The 14388-nt window shown below is 41.6% G+C and overlaps 1 protein-coding gene across 2 annotated transcripts in view; it reads left to right on the top strand.

The window, feature by feature from the left end:
- The window catches only part of trrap (transformation/transcription domain-associated protein), an 87347-nt gene that overhangs the window by 33905 nt on the left and 39054 nt on the right, over nt 1-14388 (top strand). For both annotated transcript variants that reach the window (XM_055004647.1, XM_055004648.1), the window contains 12 exons: nt 2339-2497; nt 2821-2958; nt 4306-4416; nt 5240-5386; nt 7257-7470; nt 7719-7847; nt 8668-8817; nt 11042-11241; nt 11639-11760; nt 13316-13529; nt 13728-13907; nt 14180-14326. In XM_055004647.1, coding sequence (XP_054860622.1) covers nt 2339-2497; nt 2821-2958; nt 4306-4416; nt 5240-5386; nt 7257-7470; nt 7719-7847; nt 8668-8817; nt 11042-11241; nt 11639-11760; nt 13316-13529; nt 13728-13907; nt 14180-14326 — 1911 coding nt within the window. The remainder of the gene's footprint in view (nt 1-2338; nt 2498-2820; nt 2959-4305; nt 4417-5239; nt 5387-7256; nt 7471-7718; nt 7848-8667; nt 8818-11041; nt 11242-11638; nt 11761-13315; nt 13530-13727; nt 13908-14179; nt 14327-14388) is intronic.

Here is a 14388-nt window from a genome sequence, read left to right on the forward strand (position 1 = left end):
ATGCTGAATGCCTGCTGCCTGCATTTGCCTTAATGCAGCTACATTTTTAGACACACCCTTCACAGTGGCGATCAGTGGAGTCAAAGAGCATCTCAACTGTGGACATGTGAACAACAGCAAAGGATCATTGGTCTTTATGTTCGCCTTCCCTCTTAAACTTGAAAAACACTTTTGCCCTCTCGCTTCTTGAGCTGATGTTCAGCGCCTTACCAGTCAGAGAGCGACAGTCTTTTAGCAGAAGACTGACATTTTCCTCAACTCCCCTCTCTATCTCACTGACAGGCTCCTCTCACTGGGCCAGATGACTAATCTAATGTAATCACATCAGCATAATTACACTGGGGAGGAGATAATGACAGACAGATGAGAGACTTTGTGCGTGTGTGTGTTTGATAAAGAAATGGAGAGATTGTGTGCGTGTTTGTCTGTGTGCACACGTGATGGACAGGGCTTAGCCACTCCGTCATTCAGGGGCTGTGAAGTCCTGCTCTATTGACTATAATTACTCTCAAAGTGAGAAGCTTTAATATTCTTTGACACTGACAACAGCCCTCAGATAGACATCTCATCTCTCGCTCCTTTGTCTGCATGTGTGTTTGAGAGTCCCAGTTCAGTTTTCGGAAGCTAAGTGACTCTTGAGCGTGACACTTGAGTGTGTGAATGCTTGGGGCTGAGTGTGTGTCATCATGTCCTTGAGACTAAGTAAGAATACGGCGTCAGAGTTTTCCTATTCTGACTCAGAATGATTGAGCACCTCATTTTAACTTTGCCTGTGTGATCACCCCAAAAATCTAGAGCTAAACATCAGCACTTTAAGGGAAAGATAATTCCTGTAAATCACAGCGCTTGCCTTTTCAGTTTTTATTTTTGGCAGCCTTCACCATATTGATGCCCTGTGGGCAGGCTGACCGGATTTCTTGCAGCAAGATGTAATGAGACAGCATTGTGATCAGTGGATGGGGCTCTCAGCTGACTGGAGACATTTCAGTTTTAGGCACTCCTTGGTTTTGTTATGGCTACATTCACCCTTTTTATTTTAAAACTTATAAATTATGCTGTTGTTACACCTAGTGTCCAGACTGCCCCGTGTTTTATGAGCCATAAAATGGAGATGGAGACTTGCTTGACATGCTGTTGACCAAGTTTTAGTGTGAAAGCTCCAGTGCTGCATTTCAGTATGGACAGGCAGAAACAGACTTTTGAAAACAATGATGTAGACACCCATGTTTGCTTCAGTATTGGGTCCTTGAACCAGCATTCAGCGACAGTTCCAGCTTGTAGTAATTCCAAGCTAAGAAATCTCAAGTCTTTCTTTTTACCTTTGCTGTTCTTTCTTTATGCAGTGTTTGATAATTCAGCCGCTAGCCTTCTGCGTTTTCTTTGCACTGGCGTGCACATGCCCATTGTGCATGAATGGCCATGTAATATGCATGCTGTTCAGGTCAAAACTGTCTCTGAAGTGATGCTGAAATGCTCCTCTGAACAGGGATAATTTTTCTTTAAACACCATCATAGAAGAAAAAATATATTAGTCTGGCCGTAGCTTAAGTGCGATTCAAGCAGAAGCTCAATAGTGAAGATGCAGTAGCTATTGAACTACAGAGACAATTGCTTTAGATGGTTGCTAAGGTGATGAAAATCCATAACAACTGAAAAAACAGCCCATTTAAAATGAATTCGGGGGAAGGGAGAGATTTTCCTCTTGTGAAGTGAATCATCTAAGAACAAGTTAACCAAATCATTAATAGTCTTGCATATCTAAATCAATGTTAAGTTGAAAGCAAGCAAGACATACAAGTTTCACTTACGGTAATCGTTCTCATGTTTTGGTGTCTCAGTGAAATTTATGGAGCAGTGTCATGAGGCTGTGTGTTTGGGTTGTAGCAATACAGGCTTGTTTTTAAGGCTTTTATCTTGTAATCCTCTCTTTCCGTTCTTTCATATTTGGATTCTGCATCTTTTTTTTCTACACGGAGTAGAAGTTGTAGTTGTGAGATATCCAGATAAACTAGAGAGTAAAATGCATGCCCCAAGCCACAATGACATTTTAGATTGATTTTTTGTTCTCTTCATGCCATGCTGTCATCTTTTTGTCCTTATTGGCTGTAATTACTTAGTTACACTTCTGGTTTTTCTTAACTCTTCCATTGTGCTACTGCTGCTTTAGAAAAAGAACATGGTTTGTGTTTAGAATACAAAAAAGGTAGATATTTTGAATATCTTTTAGAAATATGTTAAATCTCTAGTTAGTGGAAGATATATTTACTTGTAATTGCTTTATTTATTGCTTTGTGTTTCAATATTCCATTTTTAAATTTTACTTGGTGACTTTTTGTAGGTATACTACCCTGTTCGCCATCACCTGGTGCAGCACATGATCAGTGCAATGCAGCGTCTGGGCTTCACCCCCAGTGTGACCATAGAGCAAAGGAAGCTGGCTGTGGACCTCGCTGAAGTGGTCATCAAATGGGAGTTACAGAGGATCAAAGACCAGCAGGTGAACATAGTTTTTATCGACTCACCGTCAAAGGCAGCGTTGTGCTTTTGTGCTCTGCTGACAGACACATTACACACTGTCACCAAATCATGCCCTTTACTTCTCACACCATTTTGCTTTACTGCAAACTTAACCTGCTTATTATTTTACAAGATACAGCTCTTTATTATAGTGATTACAACATTTTCTTGGTCACATTTCATAAATACCCATGACTCCTGTTCCTATAAGAACTACTAACAAACCTCAATGAGATATGATGACATTGTAGTTATAGCTGATGACCACACCTCACCTGTATGTCCCTCTCTTTGGTGCGCCAGCCGGAGTCTGAGGCTGAAGTAGGGGCTGGTGGTGAAGGAACCAGTGGGGGAGCTGTGAAAAGAGGACTGTCCCTGGAAGCTGCTGGTGCTGGACAGGACGTCAAGAGATTCCGTACGGCAGCTGGTGCTGCCTCCACAGTGAGTTTGATAATCGAATGTGACTGACTGGCTTCCATGATGAGACTGGTGTACCCTCTAACCTTTAAAATTCGTCCTAGCTGTCCGTGTGTTACGGGCTTCTCTGGATGATGGCAGAGCAGTTTGAAAAATACTGATCAAACAATGATTTTCACCATTTCTCTGCTAGTTATTTATTTAATGTATCTCAAAAAAAATGCCAACAGAAGATGGCAGCAGGGTTATTGTTGTTGCTTTAATCCAGCTTGCCTACCAGCAGTTTTGCAGCCCCTCACCTACTTCATCTCACATCTCTTTGTGATCTTTTGTTTTTGAGCTCTCCAACACTGGATAAGATCCCCGTGTTCCAAGAAGCACCAGTGTAAAATTTCTAGTTGTTAAATGATACCATGGTCAAACTGTGGTACATGCAAAAACTTACCTCTCATAAGACAATTTTTATTTAGAATACAGACTTTGAATTTGTTTGTTGGCTCAATTAGTTCTCCATCAGAGCTTTTAAGTTTTGCCTGATGATATTTCCTGACTGCATATGGAGTCTCATCACAATCAACTTGTGTCTGTGTGTCATAGATTAGAGACTATGATTGGGCAGCGACAACACAGTTTGATTAAAGTTTGTTTATTCTCACCACATATTTCTGCAAAGATATTTCTCTTTGTGAATTTGGTATTTATAATTAATTCCAAAATGTTAACACCATCATTTTGAATATTTAAAACCACTACAGTTTAGGGAAAAAATAATGTTCTTTTTTCTTGTAGAAGTTACATTTGTATAATAATTAATCACCAATGCTGATGGAATTAGTACTTGTGGTGGAAAACTTATTTTTTGTTTTCATTTAGGCACAAAGAGGCGAACTTCACATCATTTTGTATATTTATCCCCATATAGACTTCTACAGTTTCTCAAATTACAGATTGTGCATATTAAGATGGATTGTTATTATTACATGTTTTAAAAAATGACTTAGCAGTTACAGTCTTAATGATGATGTGAATTTCAGCTTCTTTCACCTGATGTCAGAAGAAAAACACTCTTGCAGCATTTGTTTCTGGCTGTGTCGAGGAAATGTTAATTGGTCAGAAAGTTGCCAGGATAATTATCAGAAAATCGTAGTTGCAGCCTGTGTTTTGCTATAAGCAGTGCAGGCAGAAACCTGACTTTGTACGGAGTCTTTGATATTCTCTTCTAACTAAGGAGTCTATGCAGCATTTGCACTGCTGTTATAGAGGTTTATTGTCAAACCTGTCTGTTTCCTGACCTCTTCTTAGAATCTTTTCTGAAGCAAAGAAAATCTTACATATTTGACATATGAATAATTATAGTTTTTATGTTTTTAGGTGTTTGGCCGCGCCCAGTCCATGCCAGGTACAGAGACCATGCTCACCAAGCCTGTCGAGAAACAACATACTGACACTGTAGTCAACTTTCTGATCAGGATTGCATGCCAGGTAAGGCCTCCACCATTAATGAGTGCACAAAGACAGACACACAAATTTAACTCCACCTCTCACATACACACTCGTTGCCCACGTACACCAACTCTGCCATCCATAGCGCCTGCCAGGTAGGACACAACTATTCTAAACACTCAGTTGGATGAGGATAGGACACACTAAATGCATCTCCACACACACAGTCCTTTATTTGTCTCCTCATACGGCTGTCCCTTTGTCTAGTGGCAATGATGACCTTGGCTACAAGCCTGAAATAGACTGCTGAGATTTCACTCACCTTGACTTTTCCTACTTTCTTTTTTGGGCCAAGCTTCATTCTCACTGTTCATCCAACCATTTCTGTTGAATATAACCTTCTGTATTAACCGCTGGGGATCACTCACTGCTCACTGAACAGTCTATAAAAGCATAATCTCTTCTTTGTATTCCATTTGATAATGGGGTATTGTGATACTACATTGATCGCTGGAGAAAAATTATGTTTTTGCTGGCCCGAGGGATTACCATCAGCCAAAGGACATCACACCTAGAGCTGATAAGGATTCATTGTCTTGGTCAAGGATGCCTCTGCAGGGTGGATGCTTGTCACTATGAAGTGTGGTACAGGGGCTCCTGATTGAAAGATGATCTCCTTCCTGGCTGTGCCACTTTTGAACTCTTGCTGCATGAATGAAATTACAGTATGTGCTGACAGTCCTTGCCTCTTCTTGCCCTGTGTGATTTCTTACCTCTTTAGGACACTATTGTGATATTGAAGATGAAGACCCGTTGTCATTGATAATGATAATGATGCCAGCCTTCCCGCTCTTCTGTCTAGGTGAACGACAGCACCAATGTGGCCGGGTCTCCAGGGGAGCTGCTGTCCCGCCGCTGCGTTAGCCTGATGAAGACTGCCCTCAGGCCTGACATGTGGCCTCGTGCTGAGCTCAAGCTACAGTGGTTTGACAAGCTGCTCATGACCGTGGTAAGATGGCATTTGCCTTCACAATGATTGCCATATTGTCTCTTATTGGGCTGCTTTTATGTTTTATATGGCCACATTCATGCTTGTGTTGTTGTTTTTTTTTTTATGCAAAGCCTGTCACTACTGCTATTCTGCACTGAATTTCCCTGCGATCACTGTGTTTACACCTGCGAAGGCTATTCCCTGGATTTTACTTCGATTAGTATTAACTTTCTGAAGTAGTCTGACTTATCTTTACTATGTTGTTGAGGGGACTATTGTTGTTTTTGGGTAAATCCAAAAAACCCCAAATGTTTATATGTGCCCGGGTCACGGATTATTTGAAGCTACTAATACAAGTATATGTCATCAACAGTATTCTAGACAAACAAGTTTGAATAAAATTCAAAATATTTAGGCTTGCTGTTGTTGTTACAGCTCCGAGCAATAAACAGCAGACAGTAAAGGATAACTTCCCAGAGAAGTTTCCCTGTCGCTGCTTAAGCTCTGTCTTAATGTTTGCTCTAACACCTCAGAGTCCTTTGTGTGTTATCAGTAATACATGAAGTGAGGCACCAACCGCCATAATGACAAAATAATGACAGTGGTGAGATAACAGGAGTCTATCCGGGTTGGCCTCTGCCTTCTCATTCAACCCTCAACCTCTCTTCATCCTAAAGTCCTCATCCTGACTTTCTCTATCGGCCCACTGTGTCTTTCTGCATCTCTCCACGCCTTTCTCTCTGCCTCTAACCACTTCCTCCTCTCATCTCTTCATTTCTATCCAGCCTCTTATCTCAGGCTTTCTTCTCTCTCTCTTTTTATCCATTTCTCCTCTCCTTCTCTACTCATCTCTCTAGTCTGACTTGGCGTCACTGTTCAGACAAGGTTATCACCATGTGCAGGCAATTGTCACATACTTCCCTTGTTCTCTTTTGGGGATCACTGCGTCGGCCGCGCCTTTTTCCTCAGCCTACACACACACACACACGCACACGCACACATGCACACGCACACACACACACACACACGCCCTTCCAGATCCCATTGGGGATGGTCTGACAAACAAGCCTTTCTATAGGTCTTATGCAGATGCACATACACAGACCCTTCCCCCTTGGGAGCATGCTCTACCTGCCCAGCCGTCTTACTCAGGCTAATGAACAATGCTCTAAATCGGATTACGTTTTATCATCTCATTGTACTGGCATGGCAGTGATTAAGAGTCAGGGGGAGTGGCATGAGAGGCCAAATGAGGAGTTTAAGGGGAGACAGACACACAAAACAACCACATGGTCTGACGCTAACGCACATGCATGCATAGTCACTATCTGCATAGCTCCAGAGACAAGTTTCCATTCTGTTAATACAGTGCCAAATCAATACTACCCTAATATCTACCAGGAGCCTTATCACAAGAGTCACCTTGTTCATTAGCCAAGATTAGTACTGTGGATCTGTCCCAGATTATCCTCTTGGCCCTGCCATTGTAAACCTTGATTGCAATTTAGACAAAATTAGGATCCGACGTTGGCCATTGATCTTTGGTTTAGCAGCCATCGCAATTCCTTGTTTTTTTGTGTGAGAAATACGTCTGTGTGTGGAATATTGATTTCTGAGTTGTCCAGAATTTGTATGGAATGAAAACCGGATTGGTTAATGTATCCACAGATAACATTGCGCTATAGTTTGTCTTGCTTTGTTTTACGATTGTATACTTGTGACTAAGCAAATACCTTGATGTTTTACTAGATAGAAAGATCAGGTTTTTAAAGACAATAAGGTGCTAAATATTTTTCTCTAACAACAATAAAATTATACACAATCCACGTGGACACTCTTTTACTCAGCTAACATTTTGGTTTCTCTGCTCTCTTCTTTGACCTCTCAGGAGCAGCCAGCACAAGCTAACATCTCCAACATCTGCACTGGACTGGAGATTCTCTGCTTCCTGTTGACAGTGCTGCAGTCTCCAGCCATCCTGGCCCACTTCAAGCCTCTCCAGCGGGGCATTGCTGCATGCATGACCTGCGGCAATACCAAAGTCCTGCGGGCTGTCCACTCCCTCCTTTCTCGCCTCATGAGCATCTTCCCCACTGAGCCTAGTAAGTTGGCAATGCTAAATCTTTAATTCATTCTGGAACTTAGACCAGGTAGACTCAGGAAAACGCTGAGAGTTCTTGGCAAAATTGTCCATTCCCTGCTGTGTTCATTAAAGAAATGCCACCTTGCAGGTCAAAGGCACAACTTTGACCTGTTGATTGATGCTTTCATTTTTGTGTTTACTTTTGACATGTACTAAAAGCAAAGCATTGGTTTAGATTTTTAGCTGTTCATTGCTTTATTTCTCCAGGCACGTCGACTGTGGCCTCTAAGTATGAGGAACTGGAGTGTCTCTATGCTGCTGTGGGCAAGGTCATCTATGAGGGACTTACCAACTATGAAAAAGCCACAAGCAACACTAACCCCACACAGCTCTTTGGTAAGACCAATTCTTATTTATTTGTTTCTAACCCCTTGTTTTCTGTTTTCCTCACTTTGTTGCTTATAAACCCTGCCACTGCAAAAACAAGTCACACTCCCTCTCTTTTCCCTACAAAACCAAGCGGCCTCTCAGTCACTTTTAGCAATTAAGCCAATGAGTGGGTCGTTAAAATGCAAGCCGATGGGCCCTGCTGCTCAAGCTAACATCTGGTCTGTTTAAACGGAGGCCACAGTCCAGCGGTTTGGGAAAGATTGTCTTGGGAAGGATTGCTGCTTTCGGCCACTCTCCCTGTACAAACATTACTGTTATCCACCCAGATGTCAGAGAGTATTTATGGCAAATGCTTAGATCAAAGCTTATTTCAAGGAGACTGTTATTAGATTTTTTTCTTTCTTTTATTTGAGATATACAGTTGATATACACTCAAATGTAGGGAGCCTAAGTTGACAAATGGCTATTGAAAAGCAGTCTAAAGGTAACGTGACTTGATCCAGTTTTCTGAAATTACACTTGTGGTCAATAAAAAGCTTTTGGTATCCTGCTGTTCCAGTGAGGTAGTGCTGATGTGATGCATCCGTCTGGCCAAGGGGGTGACATTTTAACATTTGTCTCCCCTCCGGAGAGCTGCAACAGAGAGGGACATTACTCAGTCTTATTCCTGCCTCTGTGATGCTCAAAAAAAAAAGACTTTTTCATGCTATGTGAATGAACACAAGCGTACTGCAAGTATGTGTCCTCTACATCATAGAGGTTGAGGTTTTTGTCAGATTATTTTCCTCCTGTTATCCTCCTCTCCTTCTCTTTATTTGTCTTACAGGGACACTGATGATCCTGAAATCAGCCTGCAGTTACAATGCCAGCTACATTGACCGCCTCATCTCAGTGTTCATGCGTTCACTACAGAAGATGGTGCGGGAACACCTGAGCCCCCAGCAGGCGAACCCAGGGGTCACTGAAACTAGCACAGGTACATACATGGACATGTAGAGAGTGGGAACCAGTCACAGCTATAAGCATTTTAACTTAAATGATAATATATAGAGTGATCACATATAAACACACAAGGTAGCATGCTATGAGGAAATAATGTGTAGTATATTATACATATTCAGTAGCTTTTAAAAGGACAACTGTATGTGCCCACTGCATATGCAAAATATATTATAAACCATAGCTGTGTATAAGAACACAAACTTACAGTAGTTTCATTCTAAGTTTCCCTTCTTCTTTATAGTTAATCAACAAAGTATAATTTTAGGAGACTGTTGCATTTAAATCTCCATCAATAAACACAGCTTGCTATGCAGATTGTGTATTAGAGACCAACTTATTTGAACATGTTCCCAAACCAAAAACAGTATTTCGTTAAAGTAGCATTAATTTAACATGAAGATGTCCAGTTGAGACACAGAAAAACTTTGGATAAACTTAAGATAGCTGAGGGTGCTTCAGCTTGAGCAGCCGTGGTTTGCTTTTTGGGGGTTTGCATTTCCTTCAGTGTGTTATAAAGCTACTTTTTTGTTCATGAAATGTTATTCTCTCACAAAACACTAGCAGGTAAGGTGTGCGCTTCATTTGAAGTCCAGGCTTTTCTTCCATTACTTATTTACGTCAGTATGTAAGACAGTTGCGTAATGCCTGCATTAGAAAAAAAAAAGACCAGCTTCCTCGCAGTACACCATTATTCCCAAACAAGACCCTCCATTAATACAGCTACGTACTCATCCTCATACACCTGGGGCTACAGTGCTTAACCAACATTTTCTGAACATTAAAATATGTACAAATATTGTTGTAGAACCTAAAAAGAAAATTATAAACCTATAAATGTGCATAATGTGGGTCTTTACACAATATGTTTGACAGAGGAGCAAATATTGGCTGGACCTTTACACAACAGACCTAGAACCACTGTCAGCAGTTAACTGATTCCACAGCCAAGCCCGGTCCACAATCCCTCCCCCTTTCCCAGTATCTATCCCTGCATGACTCAAAATTGAACCCAGATCTTGAGTTCATAACACCTCAGTTGTCCTTAGAGCTCAGAGATCAGTCGACTGTGCACCAGACATCAACTACTGTTTCAGTTGAACTTATTCTCCTGGGCGACAGTTAGGTCTGGCTGACATTATCAGGAGGGCTAGTGTCCATAATTCCCCTAGCCCTTACCTCAACAAGGGGTTGACTGTGTGTGAAGTGGATACAACACACACACACACACACACACACATACACACTCACATGGTGACCTTCCTCAGACTCAGTCAGAGCTCAGATATCCCATGTATCTGAGCAGTACCGTGCTCCATACAAAGACTGTATCAAAAGTTCAATATCAATGGCCCCAGCTTTGTTCTCAATAGCTGTCCTGGTCAGGGGAGATCCACTTTGCAGATAGTTTGGTTTCACAGGGAATGTTCCTCAGCTCTGGTTCCTACTCTGTATAGTCTCTTGTTCTCTCTCTGTATAAAGTAAACAGATGGTCACCTTGTGCTGTTTTGCTGTGGGTTTGAAAGTATAGTCACCGTTTGACACAGAACCTTTTGATAACTTGTTCATCAGTAAGCGTAAAGAGGAGAGCGCAACAAATTTAGCATTGTTTGTTTATGTACATTAGGTTGTTTAGCTTTCCCATAATTATTCTGACATTATCACGGTTTTCTGTTCATTTTCTTCTTTGAGCTTGACTTCACCAGATTTATAGGAGTCAGGCAGTACATAATTCCTGTTGCTACTCTTCAGACGGGAGGTAATGGCTGTAAGATGCTATCAGAGCTTTAAATGGGCCCCTAATGACTATATCGGGAAGTACAGACATTAACCCTCCACCATGAACAGTTATAGTCACTAAGACCAAAGGCTTTCTGACCAGTGAGGCCTATGCCTCTAAAGATTATTCATGTTTTAGTAGCCCAATAAGCTTAACTCAAGTAGTTCCCTCCTGATTGTATTGAAACTGTTTAGTTTCATCTTGGCTGCTGCCACTATTAAGAAAAATGGATATAGCTCTTAGATTTTGGAATTTGGTGTTCCTTAGCTCAGATGGCAGCCTCATTGATTCAAAAATAGAAACAGTAATTTATCTACAAACATCACCGGCAATCTTAAAATTGCCAATTTTGTGGGCTATGTTTGTGGTCACTAGTTTGTCTCTGCCCCATTTTTGACTCTGGTCCTGTCTGTCCTCACAGTGACCAGTGAGCTGGTGATGCTCAGTCTTGACCTGGTGAAGACGAGATTGTCTGTCATGAGCATGGAAATGAGGAAGAACTTCATCCAGGTCATACTTACTTCCCTGATTGAGAAGTCGCCTGACCCCAAAATCCTTCGCGCTGTTGTCAAGATTGTGGAGGAGTGGGTGAAGAACAACTCCCCCATGGCTGCCAACCAAGTAAGATGGAAGAGTTTCTCTGAGTCAGTTCGTCTCTTAAACTGTATTAAGAAATACAAAAAAATTGTGTACAAACAAATGGCAATGCATGATTCAGCAGATTAAAGTGTTATTTCTTTGACAGCAGCAGGTGTGAATTGAGAACTGAATCAGCAAAGTTTTAAAAGGTGTAAAACCTTTGGACAAACAACAAGCAAAGCACATTTTCTAAATCCAGTGAGGTTAACATTAGCATAATACCCACCAAAGTGTCTTTGGTCTTCATTTTCTGCTAAGCTCCAGGTGGACAGTGAAGTGCAGTTACAAGGAAAACACTGATTGTTTTTTTTTCTGCTTTCTTCCTGAAAGTCTTTTTCATTATTGCCCTTTTCCTATAACTTATTCCTTTTCCTCCCAGATGCCAAACCTACGTGAGAAGTCCATCTTGCTGGTGAAGATGATGACCTACATAGAAAAGCGTTTCCCTGATGAACTTGAGTTAAACGCCCAGTTCCTGGACCTCGTTAATTACGTCTACAGGTAATTACCGCTATTCATCACATGGCCAAATGACCATGCCGCTGATGCCACGCCGCCCTTGCAGCCATCTTAACAGGGAGGGATGAAGGTCGGGAGGTTGGGTCAGAAAGCAAAGGAAAATAAAGATGAAGAGGAAAGGATTTGAAGCATTAGCAGTGTATCGTTCATCTTTTTCTTTTAAAAGATGGAAGTAAAGGTATGGGAAGATAAAAATCAGTCGGTGGTACACGGGAGCTGAGGAACCAATTAATAGTTATTGTAGCTGTGGACTGAAAAATGGTAGAGACGAGGAGGGTGGCAATCCAAAGAAGGGGTCAGAGAGACAGCAGGTAGTGATAGAGATGGATAATGTGCCGGGGCCTTTGACAGGGCTACAGTATTATCAGGATTCAGTCAGCTCATGACAGGACACCCAGCAGGTGGGGGTCAGAGGGGAGAGACGGTCTTTCTGCCTACTATTCATCAAACCCTGGCTCTCATTGTTTTTCCATCTTCCACACATACGCATTTAATCAGCCAAATGCACACCGTATCCCCAGCCCACCCAATCGTCTCTTCATGTCAAAAGATTTAAAATGAGCAGTAAAGCCATGATGGACAGCAAGTAATGATAATGGAGTGATAAAGCAGCTGTGCCAGCACAAAACGTGATTAGGGGGATGGTGCAAATACAGGCAATGTACAGCTGTGGTAGCCTTGCCTTTGTTGTCCCTTTTATTCCACCTTCCCTCTCTCCTTCTGCTTGGTAACTCGTTCCCATAAAGCCCATTCAGTGCAGCAGGATGATGTAAAAATAATGGTATTTGTTATTAAAATGCTGCATTGTTTTGTTGGAGCTTTAACTACTGCAGCCATATCTGCATCAGAGGTACACAACTCTGCCCAATTTTCAGTGTAAACTGCTCTCTCCACAAGCCATGGCGCAGCTCTTTATACGTGCATGGAATTACTTTCTGTGCTTTTAATAAATCTGGAATCTCACCCGTATCCTATATTTGTTAATAATCCCTTTACCGTGAGCAATATTGATCAATTGTATTTTCATAATTAATCATAAGCTTAATTTTTGTCTACAGTTACGCAGTAATACCAGAACCATTTGAACTGGCAGTACTGATTACTGTCATACTCTTTATTTTTGTAGTATTTCTTTTATATTTTTTGACAGTTAAGCTAATAGTCAAATGATTCCTTCAGATATTTTTTAAATATTCGATATCCTTGCTCTTCAAAATTTTATTTCCTCATTAAAGAAAAAAGCAAATATCAAAATGATATTTACTAATTTAGCTAATTCACACATAGCATTGCACAGCCAGACCTTTCTGAAGAACTGACTGGTCTGATTGCACCTCTGTGTCATTCTGTTATCGAGGTAAATTACTTAATTACTTACTTGTTTGTGTGGAACAAAGTTGCATGGATGCTTTACTGCACAATGTAAATCCTTGGCAGAAGTTTCAGTGTGGTTTAATATCGTTTCTTCTAAGATTATTTTGGAACTAAAATGGACGTGAGCTCTGTCTAACAAAAGTTATGTATATCACATGTTCAGGGATGAGAGCCTTTCAGGAAGTGACATCACGTCCAAGTTGGAGCCAGCCTTCCTGTCCGGGCTTCGCTGCACTCAACCGCTGATCAGAGCCAAGTTTTTTGAGGTGTTCGATGCATCCATGAAGCGTCGTGTCTATGAGAGGCTACTCTACATCTGCTGTTCTCAGAACTGGGAGGCCATGGGCAGCCACTTCTGGATCAAACAGTGCATAGAGGTAAACAGTGCTACCTCTGATCTTACAGTGCAACCTTTTTTCCTGCTTACAAAGAATGCATTATTGACATAGAACAAGGCTTTGTTTTGCTTAGCTATTTTTTTTAGTTTCATTTATTGTCTTGTCATGCCAGTTACTTGTCACTTACCTTTAACAATCTTCCGTTTTGCATTTTGCACCTGGTGTTGTGTTTGGTAGTTGCTGCTGGCAGTTTGCGAACGAAACACCATTATCGGCACCAGCTGCCAGGGATCCATGCTGCCGTCCATCACTAACGTCATCAACCTGGCTGACAGCCATGACCGCGCCGCCTTTGCCATGGCAACGCACGTCAAGCAGGAACCGCGTGAGAGGGAAAACAGTGAGACCAAGGAGGAGGTGGGACACAGACAGACACACAGACACCTCATAATGTGTTTCACATGAATTCAGCCCATGAAGAGTGTGTTACATGCTTTGGATTTAAGAAAGATTAAAGCCCCGTTTCTTGACTTATGTTCTTTGTGTGAATGAATTTGTCTGTTCCTGTCTCTCAACCATTACCTTACAGCTGTTGTTTTTTAATGTCATAAGAAGCACCGTTTTGTCCAACATAAAGGCTGAATGTTAAAGCTCTACCAAAAGACAAATTTTGTCTCTTGCCCTGACAGGATGTGGAGATTGACATAGAATTAGCACCTGGTGACCAAACAGCCATTCCCAAGACTAAGGAGCAGGCTGAGAGAGACACAGGCAACCAACTGCACATGCTCACCAACCGCCATGACAAGTTCCTTGACTCATTACGGGAGGTCAAGGTAAGGTTGTTCCCTTTGGAGCCAGCATATACTCTGTTCTTCATTTTGAGGTGCTGGTGAAA

The sequence above is a fragment of the Amphiprion ocellaris genome, chromosome 18 (genome assembly GCF_022539595.1).
Source record: "Amphiprion ocellaris isolate individual 3 ecotype Okinawa chromosome 18, ASM2253959v1, whole genome shotgun sequence".
In the NCBI taxonomy this organism is placed as follows: domain Eukaryota; kingdom Metazoa; phylum Chordata; class Actinopteri; family Pomacentridae; genus Amphiprion; species Amphiprion ocellaris.